This window comes from Aythya marila (assembly GCF_965140915.1).
Source record: "Aythya marila genome assembly, chromosome: 3".
NCBI classification, from domain to species: Eukaryota; Metazoa; Chordata; class Aves; order Anseriformes; family Anatidae; genus Aythya; species Aythya marila.
This window is the reverse complement of record NC_139044.1, coordinates 42,771,573-42,791,290: the sequence shown is the minus strand read 5'-3', so window position 1 is coordinate 42,791,290 and position 19,718 is coordinate 42,771,573. Positions and strand designations below refer to the sequence as shown.

The 19,718-nt window shown below is 39.3% G+C and overlaps 1 protein-coding gene across 1 annotated transcript in view; it reads left to right on the top strand.

Annotated features, from left to right (window-relative positions):
• ABCB10 (ATP binding cassette subfamily B member 10) overlaps positions 1-19,718 on the top strand; it is a 28,187-nt gene that overhangs the window by 5,847 nt on the left and 2,622 nt on the right. The window contains exons 2-12 of the mRNA XM_082757390.1: positions 4,394-4,594; positions 4,930-5,132; positions 6,907-7,041; positions 8,054-8,200; positions 9,006-9,141; positions 12,029-12,124; positions 16,264-16,473; positions 16,771-16,850; positions 18,007-18,187; positions 18,449-18,492; positions 19,471-19,505. Of these exons, the coding sequence (XP_082613516.1) occupies positions 4,394-4,594; positions 4,930-5,132; positions 6,907-7,041; positions 8,054-8,200; positions 9,006-9,141; positions 12,029-12,124; positions 16,264-16,473; positions 16,771-16,850; positions 18,007-18,187; positions 18,449-18,492; positions 19,471-19,505 (1,468 nt within the window). The remainder of the gene's footprint in view (positions 1-4,393; positions 4,595-4,929; positions 5,133-6,906; positions 7,042-8,053; positions 8,201-9,005; positions 9,142-12,028; positions 12,125-16,263; positions 16,474-16,770; positions 16,851-18,006; positions 18,188-18,448; positions 18,493-19,470; positions 19,506-19,718) is intronic.

Sequence of the window (19,718 nt, the reverse complement as noted above, 5' to 3'; positions counted from 1 at the left end):
TATTTCGTTTGCTCTGTGGCGAAGGGCTCCTGGCAGGTCAGTCCAGTGAGGAGCTCCTGAGGGTGATTTGTGTGAATCCCAAACATGTCACGACTCGAAGAGCAGGCTTTCTTCAAGATGATAGACTTCCCTAGGTTGCATCATGTAAATGTGCTGAGCACAAGGGATGCACCCAGCCGATACTCGGGGGCTCTCTCCAGCACTGGCATCTATCTCGCTGTGCCCCTCAGACCCTGGGCACTGGTCTTATCCCTAAGAGAGACAGGCTGTACCTTCAAAATTACATCTCATTTAATTGCTGTTCCACAGCAATTTTCTCTGACAGTTCCTCCAAAGTGTTGTTGTATCATCCTGGTCAGTCAGATGACCCACAGCATGCCGGCCTTTTCGTGAGCTGTCTTCAAGATATTTTAAGTTGTGCAATGGTATTGTTGGTGCACCAAAAAAAAAGTCTTTGTCATTCCGAAACTTGAACTGTTCCTTTTGTGCTTAAAAAAAAAAAAAAAAACAAAAAAAAAAAACCACCAAACAAACAAAACACCAATGATCCAACAACCACATCAGACTGTCTTTAGAAATCTCCTATGCATTTTTTCTAAAACCCATAATCATCACAGAAAATAGTAACTTGCAAGATTCAGTATGTTGGCCACACCTGTGAATTAACACACCTGCACTAAGCGAGCTAGCAGCTTTCCAGAATGTCCTGGATATGTCCTACACAGCTGTGCTGTCAGACACATGCTGTATTTCTCCCAAGAACAGTATTAGAGTTATTCTTTAACGAACTAAGGAGGACTATTAGAAAATCCTTAATTGCTGACAGTGAATTCTGGAAGAAGATCTTCTATCCTGAAATCATTATTTGCAGAACTGCCTCTTCACAGTGTTGATAACAGCCATTCAGCCTTCCTGCATAATCCAAAACAAATTCCTTGTGGGCCAGGATTCCCCAAACAGAAACGGGCTTCACCTACCCAACAAACATGGCATTTATCAGTGGGTATTTCTACTCTAAAATAACAACGAATAGCCTGATCTCTGTGTGTGTGTGCATTATAGGAGATTTTATTCACCACTCCAAATACATTTGTGGAAATTCATTGTTAAGCTTAAAAAAGTCCATATGTACTGGAATAAAACTGTGCGGATAACTAGTAAAGGACAAGTATTCTCAGTTTCTAGTAGAAAAGCATCTCTTGCAAATCCAGAGCTCTGTCCTGCCAGCTCTGATGTTCAAATGAAACCAGGAAAATGCATGAAATATTCTGGGAGGTAACACCTACAACCTTACTGAATAGGAAAAGCTAGGTACTCCATTTGCTGTGTCAACATGTGTTGCCAAGCTTCATTATTACCTTGTTTTAATGTCCTTTGTCCCTTGATTAACTTGAATGATCGTAATTCTTCTGAGGTCAAATCATGATGTGTCTGTGTATAAAATTGCTTGCAGGCCTTTCTGGGAGAAGGGCTGTTTCTTTGCTTTGTACTCTTCCACATACTGTATGCAGTGAGAGGGATGCTCTGGTAAGGACCAGCGAAATTAGAGCTTTTCATAGCACTCTTGGTGGTGTTCCTGCTTGTAGAAAATGGGTATTATGACCCTTCGGAGTCACTCTGTCCCTGTTCTGAAGAGAGACTTCTGATAGCTCTGGCTAGTTACTGCTTGTAAATGCCCCAGTTTATCGGTTGGTGGCCTGTCCTCTGCGCCAAGAGCAGCAAGAGCTGTGTCTAGTGAAATGAAGTTGCAGATCTGCTGTCAACAAGCAAGCCCACTTTAGCTTTAATAGAGAGCACGCTGATCTCTGCAGCGATAAAGGCATCACTTTGCACAGCCAGCTAGGCTTCTGTGCAGGCAGACAAGCAAAATGTTTGTTTAAGATTTCCAGCAGGACTTCTCAGCCACTCCTGGAGCCAGGTCACCTTGTCTTTGCCTCTGCTGTCAATCTGACATAGTCCCAGGTTTGTAAGTCCCATTGATTTGCTTCACATTTTCTCTGTTTTCTTCTCATAGCCTGCAAAATTGATTTACTCTAAATATATCTGTATTTATACATATATATATGTATATATATATATTATTTTCATGAATGCACCATTTCATTTGACACAGCCTTCTAGCTAACAGAGTAGGCTGTGTGAAATGAATACTAGAAGTTTACTCTGACCTTTTTTTCTGTCACTGACAGCCTCCAGTGTCACCGAAGTGTCTTCCTATCTGCTTGCCGAACACCTCCCTTTACTCCTCCCATACTCCTCCCTTTAGCCACTTATCATAGTGACAGCTCTTCTTTGAGCGGGGAGATAGGACTGCTTGCTGATTACTTTTTCTTTAATTAGTCAACAGTTTAAAAAAAAAAAAAAAAAGATGAACAGCTTGGCATCCGTGCAATTTTCTAGTTATTCTGCTGGTGTAATCAAAGTGAGAGTTTCAATTATGGAACCTCATTTTGTGTGTGATTTGTGATTAAATTGCTGTAGACGTGCATACTGCTGAAGGGGAAAATTAAAAATAACAATCTGGATCGTGCGAGCCTTCATTTTCAGGGCTGCATTGTTCCCATATATTTTTGACACTTGAATATTGCAGTCGTTTAGTAGTCTTCAGTTTGCGTTAGGTACTGGTATTTACTTTTAGTTTGGGTAAGGCTGCTGGAGGTAATTACAGTGAAATCCGTGCTGTTCATTAAATGAAGAAGAGCTGAAGGTAAATGCAAGCCAGGAATGCTGTACCGCTAGGCAGGCGTACAGGATTTGTAGCTGCACTCTCCTCTTCCTTGGCTGAACATTGATGTGTGTAGCTGTCCAGTTTATCCATAACTGAGGAAAGGGCTGGACTCACGGACACTGAGCTGCTACACAGCACTGTGCCCGTAAAAGCAATGCTTTTGACCATCTTCCCCTGTCTTATAGAGCGTATTTTCCTGCCAGGTGATGACCCAGCCTTGTTGGATTTTTCCCTGCTGCTTCACAACCTGAATACACCCCTGCAGCCAGCCTGCTAATAAGGTCACTTGTTTGTGTGAAGCTTTAGCTACTAAATAATATGTTTATGAGACTTGTCTGTGTCATGGCTTACACAGGTTTGCAGCAGCAGTCTTTCTCCTTCTGCTCTGGTTTTGTACAGTTTCTGTAGCTTCAAGTTAAAGCACTTGCTTCAGGTGGTGGCAGGTATGCAGCTCTTTATACCTTGAATTCTTCATCATAAGTGCACAGCTGTATTTACACTTAAAGTAAAAACTGAAGCAAAGCTTTCCCTGCGTGTGTGGAGGTGGTAAGGGGCATCACACCCTCCGTGACAGATGTGAAGCATACTGCTCACAGCGGTGCACTGCTGGGGGCTCGCTGCTCTTGTCATAATAAAAGCAATAACAGAAGCTCATTAAAATGGAAGGAAAACTGGGACAGCTCCAGGATTTGCAACAGAGATCCTTTTTGCCCTTACAGACGTTATCTGCGAGTAGCTTTATCGTAGCCCCGTGAATGGTTGCTTTAAGTGTGGGGCTGGCTGTTTGAAAATTATGCTGTATAAATGGCGTTGTTTGTTGTGGTTCAGTGGTTTTCATATCAGGTTTGTTCAGTTTCCAATCAAGAGGAGTTTTTTCTAGCTCTCAGCCTTTCAGGCTTGGCTTGCCTTCTCAGAATCAAGCTGTGTTTTTGGCTCAGGAAAGCCCTTTGCAGAATAAAGTTCATAAGGCGAAGTCTTGGCCCAGTGCAGTTTCCATACACTGTGACACAACTTCGAACAGCTACACAGGTGATCTTGCAACAGGAATTCAAACAGACTTCTGTTTGTACTGATGCTGTTTTTCTTTTAGACCAGCAATAGTGAAGAGGAAAACAAAACAAATATATTTTTAATTTTTGCCTATCGAGAGTAAAACATACATAACTGCAAATAAAATCATATGGTGTAGATGGTTCTCAGGTGGATCTTTGCTTCAGTCCATTGCTCTCTCAGACTATTGGAAGCCTTAATATGATGATACGGTAATAAACGTGAATAATGGAATACAAACCAAACTGGAGTGAAGGACTGTGTATGAGATACAGAAAACTTACTAATTGTTGGGCTCTCTCAGGATAAGATGTAGAAAGTTAGCTTTGTCGAGTGTAAGGGGAAATGTCAGAGAAAAGGAACAATTCCAGGGCTGTCATTATATAGAGAAGTTTTCAGGATTTTAATATGTGCCTTGCCTAAGTTAGTTTATACAGTGACTTAAAATATCCCATTCAGAGTGGGTGCTAAAAAAAAGAATGTTGATTATGTAGTATTTAGTGCTGGCACTTAAGGGCTTAATAGAAATTTTGAGTGAAAAAGTATTTTGTATATATTATTAACGATCTTGCAAATTCACTCTTTTTTCCTTGCCCTTTCCATGTTGGTTTGCAGCTGCTGTTGGCTTTCTGACAGTTTCCAGTGTCATTACCATGTCAGCCCCTTTCTTTCTGGGGAAAGTTATTGATGTTATTTACACGAATCCCAGCGAAGACTTCACAGAGAGCCTCTCCAGCCTGTGTGCCTTGCTGAGCGGAATCTTCTTATGCGGTGCTGCTGCTAATGCTACTCGTGTCTACCTCATGCAGACTGCAGGTAAAAACAAAGAAGTGGACCTGTGCGTTATCTGGTTTTCACAGAGTCAGCATATCTAGCGATCTGAAATGAATTCTTGGCACCGGCTAAGAAATTGTCATGGAATCAGTAGCTTTTCTTACCAGATCAAAGGTAAATGAATAGCGAAAAGATAAGCACACTGAAATAATTGTTCATTTTTGTTTACTGTTATGTGATACCTCAAAGCTCCCCCTCCAGTGGTGTGTTAAAACTGTAATGTGACTGGCTTGGTGTTGTAGAGTTCAGCAATTTCTATATGGCTGGTGTGTGTAAAGTCTTGTATGCCGTGCTTGACTGCCTTCTGTTTCTGACAGGACAAAGAATTGTGAAACGTTTGCGAACAACGTTGTTCTCCTCTATTCTGAAGCAAGAAACTGCTTTCTTTGACAAGACCAGAACGGGAGAGCTGATAAACCGCTTATCTTCAGATACAGCGCTTCTGGGCCGTTCGCTGACTGAAAACCTTTCCGATGGGCTCAGAGCAGGAGCTCAGGCATCTGTGGGGGTTGGAATGATGGTAGGGTGGTCTCCTCCTTGCTTGTTGCTTCTTGCAGTTTCATCTTTGTTCCTCTTCTGTTTGGTAATGTGTGAATGCCATTCAGTCCAGCAACTGTTGTGTGTTCTTGGATCCAAGTGTATTTCACTGGTTATTAACTCATACAATAGCCTTTGTGCACAGCATTGCAAGAGGTAGTGTGCCTATAGCCACTTGATGTTTATTCATGAGCCAAAATATGGAGAACGAAGCTTTGAAATTAACTACTCTTGCTTCCCTAATTTATCAAGTGAAATTTTAGACAAATAATTGAACTCTGTTCTTACAGAAGATATTAAAATAAGTGATAATGTTCCCATAGAATAAGGTGTGAGGGGCTTGATGTGAAAGTCATTGAAGTTTGTTGGTTCTGGGTAAAGCCTACGTGAGCAAGAACAGCACTGAACTTCGAATTACTGCGGAAGATTTTAATCAGTGGTAATCCTTCTGCTTTAATCTGTCAATAAAGAACATACAGAATATATGAAATATATAATAGAATCATATAATAGGATCCTAGAATCATCTCAGTTAGAAAAGACCTTAAAGAAGACCAACTATCAGCCTCCCATCACTAAACCATGTCCCTTGCTGCTACATTTAGGTAGGAAGCATGCTAGCAAAAACTTCTGTGCAGGGCATCAGTTAATATTCCTCAGTGGTCAGTTGGTTTACATAAAAATCTGACTTCCAGTGGTGGTTTCTGTGGTATGAGTTTTGTTGTGCTTATTTGAGAGAAGATAAGTTGGTGGCAATTACCTTAAATGAAAGTATGGTAACTTCTGCCATCTACCTAGGGATAAAAACAGAGAGCAAAAAATCTCAAAACAAATAAACAAAAACTTCTAAGACTGATGTTATTAGAAATGGGTAACAGTTTCCATTATGAAGCTTTAAAGCTTTAATACTTTGTTGCTGATAACAATTCTGGTTTTCTGTCTTTATCTAAGCCAATAGAGTCTAAGGTTTATCGTACCATAGATTAACTAGAATAACCTTATATAAGGCATCTTGCTGAAAAATGCTACCATGATGCAGTCTTAAAAAGTAGACTGTAAAAGATTACCTAGAAGGAGGGATTATTGTAGAATAATTATAAAGCCTGTCAAATCAATTTTGAATTTCTTTTTTGAGATTTGTCTGGTTTGATTACAGAAAGCAAAATGAAGTCAAAACATATTACATATAATGTTAAATCATGAAAAGAATCTACTTAGGAGCTTTAATGATGATTGCTGTTACGAGTGATAAGGTATTGCAACATTAAATCCATTATTCCACGTTATGCTCATGAGTGCCAAGAAGTGCTGGTGACTCCACCTGTTCCTCAGGTACCCCAAAGAACCGTATGATGTTTCTCTACTCAAACTTTATTACACCATTTATTTAAAAGTTGTGACAGCACCTTAGAAACTATGTAATAGCTTGTGTCTTTCAGCATTCCCAGGAGATTTCCTGGTAGGCTTGTTTACTGGCAGGTTGAGACACTTGGCTGAGCCCACACAGCGAACCACTGAGAAAGCTGGACCACTTGACTTTTAATCCTTTGTTCTAGCCATGGGATACATTCCCCAAGTGCTATGGAGGAATAGATACTTTGCTTGGAAGAAATAAAACATGATAAATGAAAGCATGGCAACACTAAATTACAATCTTACTAATTTCAGAAAACTAGTGAGGGAAGTTGCAATTCAGTACCCAAGTGGTTTATTTTTACTCTGAACATAAACCCCTGATACATACCTTTTTCTTCTAGTTTTTTGTGTCTCCTAGCCTTGCTGCATTTGTTCTGAGCATTGTGCCACCCCTGGCTGTCCTGGCTGTGATTTATGGAAGATACTTGAGAAAACTTACTAAACTGACCCAAGATTCTCTTGCAGAAGCAACACAGGTAATCTTGTAACAGATACTTTCTAGCTAACTTAAATACACTAGAGCAACTTTGAAGTTAGCATCTCTGCAGCTACAGATATTCTGAAGATAATTGCACTGTTCGTTGCCCTAAGGCCTGCCGTGCCTGTAGTTTTGCACCTGAACAGTATGAAAGCTAAACTTTAACACTTATCCATTGATCTCAAAAACAACAGTGCTTTGGGGGGTGGGGAAACAAACAAACAAAAACCCACTGTCCATACATCCTAATGTGCCTTGAGAATTAAGAAATGTGCATTGTGGAGAGGATAAGGAGATTAGGTTAGAGCTGTGTGACAGTGTCAAAATAATCAATCTGTGAAGCCCTGGGTAATTTAGTACCTGGGTTTGACAAAGACTTTTCTTGGACTATGGTTATGAGCTTGAAGCCATCAAACTCCTAGGTAAAATAGCAATAGTTGTCAGCTGTTGTAAACTTGGAACGTCCTGCATAGGACTCGCGTACATTGACTCTGCAGTACAACAATTCTCTCTTCTATTCATCTGCCTCATCCTGTATCAAAATGAAGCTGATGTCTCTGAAAACCAGGTGTGGGAGCTCACATGAACAGGCAATGTTAGTGTTCTATTCAAATCTTCAGGCTGAATGGGGTGTGGAAGAGTAATTATATTTTAATCTCCTATTTTTAATTCCAAAAGGGGCCTTGTTTTTTGTCAGACCATCACAGTGTCTATTAACAACTTAGTCTAACTGGTTACAGTTGAGGTTATTTTAGAATTATTACTTTGCTGGTTAGAAGTTAAAATACTGAGCTGGAATGGGGCATTAGTAGTTAGATTAATTCCCAGTGCTGCTTTGTTTAAATGAGTGGAATTTTTTCAAGAAATAACTGCAAGGAGGGCATGAGAAAATTTCCAGTGTTATCCGAAGGAAAGTATTTGGAGCTGCTGGCTTAACTTTCAAATGTTCTATAATATGAACTTTCAAAATTGTGTGTCTGTGTGTATTTTTGGTTTTCGCTTTTATCTAGTTAGCTGAAGAGCGTATTGGAAACATACGAACAGTTCGAGCCTTCGGGCAAGAAATGGCTGAAATGGCAAAATACACCAATAAAGTTGATTATGTGCTGCAGTTGGCTAAAAAGGAGGCACTAGCTCGGGCAGGCTTCTTTGGAGCAGTAAGTATGCCCTGATGAAAGAAACCAACCACGCTATTCCAAGCATCAATTGTTTTAAAATTCATGAGGATACTTACAAATCTGCAAATAAATGAATTGAGTGTAAATAGAACCTCCATAGAACTGTGGGAATACTGAACTTAAATCAGTCCAAATTGCTGTGAAACTGCACCCTGAGATGAAGTGGTAGGATAAAGCAAGTTTAAGCCTCAATTGCTGCCCCACACCTTCCTTGGTGCTATTTATCTAAGCCCATAACTTTGATTCAGGGAACTAAACCAGTGGAAACCTTTCCCCCACCTTTGGTGTTTTAAAGTTTTGGCTTCCTGATGAAGCATCCGTGCCAAGGAAGGTGGGGAGTGCATGGGTAGAGGAGGGGGGATGGGATTGCATTTTTCTATACCGCTTGCAGTGAATTTGTTTAACATTTAAAACTGCAGTTTAACTGATGACTATCAATTCTTCTCCTTGAATTATGCCAATGTTTGGCATTCCTTTCCATCACGAGGAATGAGGTTGTTCTTTTTTTTTTTTTTTTTTAAGGGGGCAGTGGGGTTGTTCTTTGAACACTTGTTGGATAGCACAGTGTAGTGCTGCTGGGCTGTTCTGTTGGGCTGTCAGCTCGCTTGGGGTTAGAGTTGGTTTTGTTTGAATTTAACTCAGTACTCCAAAACTATATGTACACTTAGTATGGGAATTGTTTTATTAGAAGGAACGTTCTGAAACAACATTTTAGAGGATGAAGTTTAGGATGTATGTGACAGATCTCACTTTTTCTTTTTTTTTTTTTTTGGTTTTTACTTAGACTGGTCTTTCTGGAAACTTAATTGTCCTCTCAGTCTTGTACAAAGGAGGATTACTGATGGGCAATGCCTACATGACAGTTGGTGAACTCTCTTCATTCCTTATGTATGCCTTCTGGGTTGGAATAAGTATTGGAGGTATGGAATAAGAAATTAGATTTTGTTCACATCAAAGCATTACAGTCAGTATGGGGGTGGGAGGGAAGAAGATCTTAAAAGATCTGGCTTAAAACGTCTTCTCAAAATGATCTTCCCAAGAAACCATACTTTTTTTTTATGAAGAGTTAATGAAAATAATAATTTATAACTTAATATAAGCTTTGTATGTTCCCAAAAGAATACAGAGGTTATTTTTATCAATGTAGATATGCAATAGATAAATATTGCTCTTGTTTTCTTTGGATCTAAACTAAGATATTTGGCATGTTTTGTAAAGAAATAGTATTTGTTTTAAAATGGTTTCCTGCGTTAAACACAGTCTAGTTAGGCATGTAGAATTTACCTGTAACTCAGTATAAAGAGTGTCTTGAGCTGGAAAAAGTAAACAAAATGCCAGCAGAACACTACATTCTGGTGCTAACCTTTTGTTTTACCTTACTGGTTGACTCCTTTCTGAAGCTCAGACTCTGTAATCTACTGGCCCAGAAACAAACTGTTCATCTCTTTGAGAGAGCAGTCTTCACTCCTGCATGCAGGCAAAAACGAAGATAAGGTACTTTGAAGCCTGATAACTGATTGGAAGGGCTCTTCTTCAGAATGAGTGTTGCTTCTGATAGATTGGCAGGGCAGCGCAGCTCATCTGAACTCCTATTTTCTAAGACAAAGCCTGATATCGTGGGAAGCACAAAGATGTGCCTGAAGGCAAAATTCACAAAACCTGCTTCCGTGGATATCAAAGTCGCTGTGGCACCCATTCCAACCACCAAAACCCCTATCTTCTGTTTGAATCATTCAAGTTTGGTCAACAAACAGATACCTGGCACTTTGAAAACGTGGGAAAAATTAATATTAAAGATACAAAAATAGTGTTAGACACACTAAAAAATATGTTTGGCTAATATCTGCAATAAAAACATATTTTTAAATTCTACTTAAGATTATTTTGTGTCCAGTTCTGGTCTCCCCAGTACAACAGGGGCATAGAACTACTGGAGCGAGTCCAGAGGAGAGCTACAAAGATGATTAGAGTACCGGAGTACCTGTTGTACAAGGACAGGCTGAGAGAATGGGGCCTGTTTAGCCTGCAAAAGGGAAGACTGGGGGGAGACCTCATCAATGTGCATAAATATCTGAATGGAGGGGGTCAAGAAGATAGAGCCAGTCTCTTTCCAGTTGTGCCCAGTGACAGGATGAGAGGCAACAGGCACAAACTGAAGCACAGGAGGTTCTGTCTGAATATGAGGGGGCATTGCTGTGCTGTGAGGGTGACAGAGCACTGGAGCAGGTTGCCCAGAGAGGCTTTGGAGTCTCCTCGGGAGATATTCAAAACCTGCCTGGACACCCTTCTGCGCAATGTGCTGTAGGTGATCCTGCTTGGCTGGAGGTTTGGACTAGATGACCTTCAGAGGTCCTTTCCAACCATGGACCTTCTGTGCTTGTGGAATATAGTTCTGCACAGAGCTCATTCTCAGAGTCATAGAATATCCTGAGTTGGAAGGAACCCACAAGGACTGTTAAGTCCAACTCAGGGCTCTGCCTGTTAACGTGCTTTAAAAAGTCCTTTATATTATCCCCTGCAAGTACTTGCTAGTTTCAACCGAAATTGAGCTTTGGCTGCTTGAATTTTCTCCCTACAATGGCAAACAGCAATGCTGTAGTCTTCCTACCTCAATTCCAGTGGCTGTACGCTTTCTTTTTCTGCCTGAGCTCTAGAAGAATATCTCTGCTCAGCCAAATCAACCTTTTGCCCCAGCTGCTTGGCTTCCAGCATTTTGGAACTGCCTATTCCTATGCACTGAAGAGGTGGTACTTATTAATTGACCAGCACTGATAGACCCCAATGCCTTCAGATCAGTTTCCCAGGGAATCCTACTAACTAGTTCCCTGGGCAACCTGAAGTGCTCTCCCCATATTCAAGGTTGAAGTTTTGGTGGCAGGTCCTTGAAGAATAAATCATCGGTGTTATCATCCTGGCTGGGTAACCTACAGACTCCCACAACATCCACTTCATTTGCTTGTCCCTTACTACTTACCCAGAGGCTCTCAGCTGTGCCATTGTCAGCTGCGAGCTCTGTGCAGTCCAGTCCCTCCATTACGTACATCATGGGGACTCTGAAGTAAAGCTGTCGTGCCACAAGGTACCTGCCCTCCTTGACACCTACAAACAGAAATCTGCTGAGCACCAAGTTTGCTTGGTATATGCCATCATCAGTACATACAGGAGTTCATGCAGTGAGCTGTGAAGTTCATTGTATAATCTGGAACATTGCCCCCTTTTTTGTTTGCTGTGTTTTCTGTTTACAACAGTTTACTGTGTTTTCTACCAAACGCTGAAGACAGGTGGTGAAAATTGAAAACATTTTCTAATTAGTATTTGCTGTCCATATTATACGATCTTTTTTTTTTTTTTTTTTTTCCTTATGAGTGGTTGTGAATTTGCAAGCCTGTGTGTCTCAGTTTCAAGGGGCTTTGTGAGACTCATGCCTTCTCCTCCATGCTGTGCTATAGACTGCAGAAGCTTTGGGTTTTTCTTCCAAGCAGACAGCTTCTCGCCAAGCCTAGTGCCTTGTGCGGCCACCTTTCAGATAGTGCTCTGCAAAGCATGCTTTGCTTTTGAATAGACACAAGCTTTGATGTTTTAACTTCAATTTGTTTCCTTTGATTTTTTTTTAAAGATATAAAAAATGGTGAATAAGGGTTGTTGGTAGCTCTCAAGTGAGACTAGGTAGGATTAAAATCAACAAGTCTGATAATGTATTGGAGTAAGAGAATCCCCTATGTGTTTCCGATGCTTTAATGTTGATGTAACACAAAGTTAATGTCTCCTAATGTCTTCCATTCATAATTCTCTTCTGATTTTGTTTAGGTCTAAGTTCCTTTTATTCTGAACTAATGAAAGGATTAGGTGCTGGTGGACGTCTATGGGAACTTATTGAGAGGAAGCCCCAACTTCCATTTAATGGTGGGTCCTTGGTTCGTTATTGTTGATAGGTTGACTTTCCTCTGTACTTCAGAAAGAGGTGTGTAATATTTAAAGGTAGTATTAACTTAAATTTTTCAGAAACAAACAAGATACAATGGTAACTTTTCTGCCTTTTCCTAACTATGAAACATGATGAAAATTTCCTTTAATTGAGCTCAAAATTTCTTTTGTTTTGTTTTCTTCCTTTTTAACTGATTCAGGATATGCTTTTAAATATATTACTTTGAGAGTTCTGTGACTGAGGACATGCTCATTTCTAGCTCCTTGCTTTGATGTCAGCACCGCTTTCTCTTGGATCAGCTTTAGAGTTAAGAGTGGAAGGAAGAAAAAGAAGGGAGGAGCTCTGTTTGAGATGGCTGTATTTCCTATTTTCACTAAAAGGCTTACCATGCGCATCTCTAATGGCTAAGAAATTAGCAGTCTGAAAAAAGAAGCTTTCAAAACCAGGTATTTTTCATTAAGAGTATATCAAGTTTATGCAAACCATTCATATCAATCCAGTGAAAATGGTTCCGTGGTAATACGTGTCAATTTGAAAAGCACAACTTGCAGGCACAGAGTGTTTGAGGCCCTTGAGCAGCGTGCCAAACCGAACTTCTAGCTTTTCTGCTGTAGGGGGGCTAAGGTATGACTAGGGAATGAAAAGAAGGAAGGGAGCGGAGATGGAAAGTCCTTCTTGGGAGAGTGTAGGGTGTACAGGTACAGCAATTGTGACTTGTGGAATAATTTACGGCCCTCTCCTCCGAGTACCACCGCCCACGTTTCCCTCTTCTTTAGAGGAGGAAGGAGCCATTCTAGCACATGGTTTGCCTAATTCACCCATGGGTAGGGGAGTTATGGGTCTCTGTGCGTGAGCAGCTTTCCATACCAGGCAGTTCCCTTGCCTGGCGTGCATGGTGTTGGACCTGATTACACGGGCATAGTGTTTTTTGATATAATTGCAGTGCTCTAAGCCATGAACAAAAAAGTTTTGAAGGGGAGGTAATGTCCTTGATGTCCTTGACATTGCTGGAAGTGTGAAGAAAAACAATTTTTGTGACAAATCAGTCATTCACATCTGACTTTTTGTGGGCTGCTTTACGCCTAAAGATAGGTTTGCGTGTCTGAAATCACATCTGTTTTTATCAGTAGGTTTACAGAAAAAGGTGCTCACCTTTGAGAGGTGTTAGATTTTATAGAGGAATAGCTTGCTGATGTAGTTGTCAAATTCCCAAAAGAAGATATGCAAACACCATCTATAAACCTGCCTTTTTGCCCTTGTAATTTTTTTTTTTTTGTCAGCAACACTTAATTGACGGCTCTATTTTTTAGAAGCCATGCAATGCCCTCCAGTGTATAAACAGCATTTGCCTGTTTCAAAGTAGTTCACTAAGCTGCTTGTAGAAGATAATTTCTGTGTGATATTGCTGTTTTCTTTCATCAGCTGCATCCCATTAAGCAGAAATCGTACGCAAGTTTTGTCCAGCTCTGCATGCTAATAACAAACGCAATATAGTAGAGTCTAGGTGAGCCGTCAGCACTGTAGTTACTCTCTAATCTTTATCTGAAAATTTTAATTTGGAAACTGTAGGGGCTGGCATAAGAGGAAGAGGAGAAAAGAACATTCAACAGACCTAACAGAACTTTTGAGTGAGCCATGTGTGGTTTAGGGAACTGAGTTTTATCTTTGAGTTGGTTGATACAGAGGGGTATTTTTGAAATACTAAGCTTCAATATTTTTTTTTCAGTTTCTGTCTCCCTGTGCTGGAATTACTGGGTTCTTAATTTGACTGACACCAAGGCGCAGTCTGGCCTTTGTCTTATTTCTCTTTGCAGCTGCAAGCCTGTGTCTGTAGGATGCTTTTCAGTGCATATAGGCCTTACTTAGGCAATTAAAAGTACTATTGTCTCCAGTGGATGGAGGGGAGGTAAAGACTTAAAATAAAACCCATTGGTCCACGAGGTAACCACCAACTGGCTAATGAAACTAGACATTCTTGTCTTAACCAAGGAAGTTACCTTAAACTTGTGCTATGTCAGAGTATTATCCAGTGTTGCACTGCAGTGTGCTGTGCCCTATACAGATGTAGTGCAACTGTTGATTTCATCATCATTTGGACATGATTTTTTTTTTTATTTTTTTTAAATATGGATTATTTCGGTAGTCTTCATCTTTATGGTGGCGTCAGGGCAGAGTAAGCAGTAGTAATGGGGAAGAAGTTGGCTTTCCCCCGAAGGTATTGAATTGTTTAATTATACCATTTGTTTTCATCCAGAAAATGATATTTATTGTATAGAGTGAAAATAAATTGGACAAAGTTTCAGGTATCCACGTTGCATAGGCTTACAGAAAATTTCTTTTAAGTTTCTTTTTACTATAAACTAAATACCTAAGAAAAGATATGAACCTTTGTCTCAAGAAACAATTATAGTTTATATATCTCTCTCTTGGCTGCTTAGGTTTTATTTTCACTGAATTCAATATTTTTTTTTTTCTGGTGACAACAAATATTTCAAGAACTGATGATAATGTCTTTCTTTCCCCCATCTCTATAATCCAAACATAAATCAAGCACAATCCTGCATATAGCTTTTAGATGTTTTTACAAGTAATATTTAGAGGAAGGACTTGTGGTACCAGACTTCCTGTGTTGCAGGCCATGTAATAAACTGGAACTGAGAATAAAGATAAGTGATTACTTGTTGCTTTGACATAGTAAGAATTTGGCTGCTAGCAGGGGATTTAGCAAATGCATTTCTTTTCCCAGTGAAGGGTTTATGGGTTGTTGTGCTTCAGGTAGCAAACAAGTTACTGTGTGTATGTCCATAGATTAAAGTCTAGGAAGGAGTCTAAAATTGCATGTGCTTGCCTTTGCCATTTCTGTGCTGCTACCATTAAACTGAAAGCCTAAAGGCTGGGGAAGAGGAAGCAATCTGGGAGAAAGAAAAGCAGTCGAAATGGCTTGCCCTAGCAAAATCTTGACTGCTAGCGATTGGTGTCTGTGTTCCCTCTCCATCTCCCTCTCCCAGTTACCTGTTTAACCAAACAGGCATGTGCTACCATCTGCTGTGGCTACTTGGGGGTTACATCTGAAAACAATGAAAGGTCAGGGGTGATGTGGCTTTAGCTGAACACTTCTTGGGTATTGCTCTGGTGCTGCCAGTTTTCCCAAAACTGGCAGGAACTTCGAGTGAAGCTATCTGTTGATAATGCTGCACCACTGTCAAATTAGCTGACTTTGTATGGATATGTCTTGTTGGGATATACCTGGGCTTGAAGAAATTGTATTTCTTTATCTACTTTTATGCATTTCCGGTACTGTGATAGTGTTTTAAGATAATTGTCAAGTCAAATGTTGTGTTCCAGAAAGAAGTTCCTTTTATTTAACTTTGGCAATCATTCATTCATGCTGGTTTGTTATGGTGTTTCACAAACTGAAACCTTGCTTTCTGCAAACTGTTGCGTAAGAATTACAATTCTGGACTTTTGAATCCTCTCTTGTCTATAGTTTATTATATTTTCCAATTTATAAAAATACAAGTTGTAAAAATAGCCATTTATGCACAAACCTAGCAACAGTTTTGTTCTAGTGACAGCTTTTGCCTAAATGCTAAGCAATTAGCGGGTAGTGCAGAGTGAACGCTCTTATCCAAAGGGAAGGGCATTTCAGGTGACTGTGGCTCAGGGAGAGGCCAGTAAGGGATTTGCAATGTTTATCTTTTTGCATCTCTTCTATGGCAACAGGACTTTGGCCTTCAACAGTGTGTCATTTTATTTCATTACTTGTCATTGACAAATGTAAATTGCTTGTAATATGTTTAAAATTTCAGATTGTACTAGAAGTGAACACCATTAGTCGTTACATATTAGCAAGATGCACATTATTCCTGTTGCTGGAGCAGCCTAAGGCTTTACTGCTGGTGAGCAACCTGAAATTGCAGTCGGGTGTGAGCAGTGCCCCACACTGATTCAATCACGGCTGAAATATAATCCCCGTGGGCCACTGTTGTGGCTTGCAGCTATTCCTAGGTTTAATGAGGAGACAGATTTTTCTACTGAGTATCTGTAAGGCAGGTCTAGGAGGTCTGAGCTGATTTTTACTTCTGTTCAAATGTTTCTATTTAATTCTGTCATATAGAGGGAATCACACTAGGCAAAGCCACATTCAGAGGCGCTTTGGAGTTCAAGAACGTAGAGTTTGCCTATCCGACACGTCCAGAAGCATCTATTTTCAAAGATTTCAGCCTTTCCATTCCGGCTGGCTCTGTCATGGCTCTGGTTGGCCCAAGTGGTACCGGGAAATCGACTATTGTATCCCTTCTCCTGAGGCTGTACGATCCTATCTCAGGTATGTTCTGAGTGTTGCTCTCACTTGACGAATGATGCTTTGTGTCTTAGATACACCCAATAAACAAGGAGGGCTCCTGCACTGAGGTCCTGTTGTGACTCTCCCACTGATGTAGCGTGCTTCCCTCTGGGGTGTGCGATTACCTTGTGGTGGTGCCTGCATAGCTTTGCCTTTCTGATCTGCCCTGACAAGATGCCAGCTTGTGATTCCCCAGGGGTCTTTGTTCTCAACTGTTCCTTCCGCCTCTTTTACAGTACATGTCAGAACACACTTGACTTTACTGTTTCTTACTTTAAGGTACTATCACTGTTGATGGCTTTGATATTCGTCAGTTAAATCCACTGTGGTTCAGGACAAAGATTGGAACAGTAAGTCAGGTAAGGAAGAAACAAATTCTAAGTGAATGAAATAATTCTGTCTAAGCAACTTGTGGTGCCTCACTTTTCTTGTTTTTAGTAGTATGCAATCTTGCATCTCAGAGAAAACAGTAAAGCTCCTCCTTCTCACCATAACTGTTGCTATGCATGTTTTATTCTAAAAATAAGTATTCAGAGCTAGTCCTATTATTCTGTAGTCTGTTTTTTCTGTAGTCTAACTCTAGAGATGCAAACTATCTGCTGAAAAGAAAAATGTGCATATGGAGACTGGGAAGTACACTGTTGCAAATTATATGGGTTGGAGTACCTCGATGTTTGCTATGATTTGTTGAAGAGAGCAACACAAAACTTAACATTTAGTCATGGTTTGTATTAATGGCAGTTACACAATCATATTTTACACAACCATATGAAAAATGACCTGTGCTCAGTGTAATTTCCTGGCAAATGCAATTCTGTAACTGGGTATACATTGCCTTTCAAAACATCATCTTTATGTAGTAATGCCACCAAAAGGTTTTGTGCAAAAATGATGTTCCCTTGGACATATTAACATTTTTCTTTTTGAATGTATATATTTGATTTTATCCAGGCTGGAGTTACCAGTAGATTGCAGACTATAGCATGTTTCTTACATGTTATACCAGAGCAGACTTACCTTCTTCCAGACATTTTCCTATTTCCCCATCACTTGTCCTGTATGACAATCCTCTGTTCTGTTTTAAGTTTTAATTAAATGCACAAAATGCCATGAAATTTATGTAGAGATAGCTAAGAGAAGATTCAGTATTGTTGTAAATGACGATATGTAATAAAACATGAAGGGAGATTTTCTGATGTTTGGATGAATAGATCTTGCTGAATTCTTTCTCAAATATTATGAATTGAGGGCTATGTCATGTTTTGTCAGTTTTAAAAAAAAAAAAAAAAAAAACAACTTTTTTTTCAACCACCCATTTTGATGTTAGGAGAGTTTAGTTTGTATGTTGTTCTTGTGTTTTGTTTTGTTTGTTTGTTTTGTTCTTTGTTTTGTTTTTAAATTGATTAACTTTAGCATACATACAATGCTGGGTCTTCTAAGTGGGATTTATGTTATTTGAAATACAGACAATACGTGCATGTAATTACAAATATGCCACATTTTTGAATTTTTCAGGAACCAATTCTATTCTCCTGTTCTATTGCTGAGAATATTGCATATGGTGCAGAGGATCCATCTACAGTGACTGCAGAGGAGATTCAGAAAGTTGCTGAAATAGCTAATGCTGCTAGTTTCATCAGAGATTTTCCAAAAGGGTTTGACACTGTAGTTGGAGAAAAAGGCATTCTACTTTCAGGTACATTTTCATTTTATTCAAAAAAAAAAAAAAAAAAATCTTGCTGCTACAGAGTGAAGCCAAAATTCTATTATTTTTTGTTAATCGGTCTTTTCTGCAACTCATAGCCCACCATAAATATTAACAAATACTTCCTATATTTCTATTCCCCTCCTAAATTGCACATGCCTAATTGTGTTCTGGCCTTCAGCTAAAAGTATGAATTTACTGACTTTACTGAGATGAATTTACATCTATGAATTTACTGACTTTTTCCCCCAGGTGGACAGAAGCAGCGAATTGCTATTGCTCGAGCTCTGCTTAAGGTAAGACTGCACAGCTACTTAACTACTTTGTGGGGAAGGGGAGAGGATTAAAGAGGAGGAAGCCTTTCACTGGGAGGGTTGGAACAATCTTTAAAAAAAATAAAAAAATATACATATATATATATATATTTACATCTTTTGTATCAGGGAGTTTGAAAGTGCTGATTGGTTTAAATGCAGACAATTTACTTACGTAAGCACTTCTTCCTGTCTTTCAGTCCTGTTTTTCTAATGATAGTAAATCACCGTATAATGGCTTTCTTTCATAAGACCATGTCAAGGATGAAGGAAGGCTTTAAGAATATGGTGCGAGTAAACTTACATAATATAACTTTGTTTTATATATATATATATATATATATATATAAAAATTATTTTTTTTACCATATATAAATGGTAAAAAATGAGTTGTTGAGATACATGCATTTGGGAGTGCAATGTAGCCTCTTAATCAAGTAAATTGATAGTAAAATCTTTAGATTTTAACTGAAGGAGAAGGAAGTTTGGATTGTGTACTGTAGTTTGGAAAAGAATTCTTCGGCATTTGTATGCAGATGTTTCTATGTTTTTTAATTGGGAAGAGTTCTTAAATACTATGTATTTAATCTATGGTGAAGTACTGCTTGTTGGTAGATTTTTGATATTTTTTGATTCTAGACAGTTATATGTAGTAGACTGACTACAAGCAGTCTACTAGTTTGTAGCAACTGACTACAAGCAGTACTACTAGTTTGTATCTTTTAAATAGTTATCAGTTAATGGTGTTCTGTTACTTCAGCTTGCAAAATTTGAAGATGAGTTATTTCTTTTGTCCTCTAAGCATGTAGTCTTCTTAAAAGCAATGCTTTCTTTGAGTGACACACGGTTCTTCTGATGAAATATGTACTTGGAGTTTTCAGCTGTATGAATACTGTTGCTGTTGTTATGAATATTCAGATATCTAAGTGTAATTATAACCAATTTTACTTTCTTCTTTAGAATCCTAAAATTCTTCTGTTAGATGAAGCAACAAGGTAAGAAAGAAAATAGAAACTTAGAAATGATCTATTTGTAAAACTGAGATTTGGGAAGTGTTCATTTCCTTTATCTGCACGCCCTTGCACAAATTATCTAGCATCTGGCACCCCCTCATCCTCCTCCCAAAAAGTGTTTTTTAGGTAAATAGATTAAGAGACCTGTGATAAAAGCTTTCTTTATGCGAAGTGGAAGGTACTGGTACACTGTAT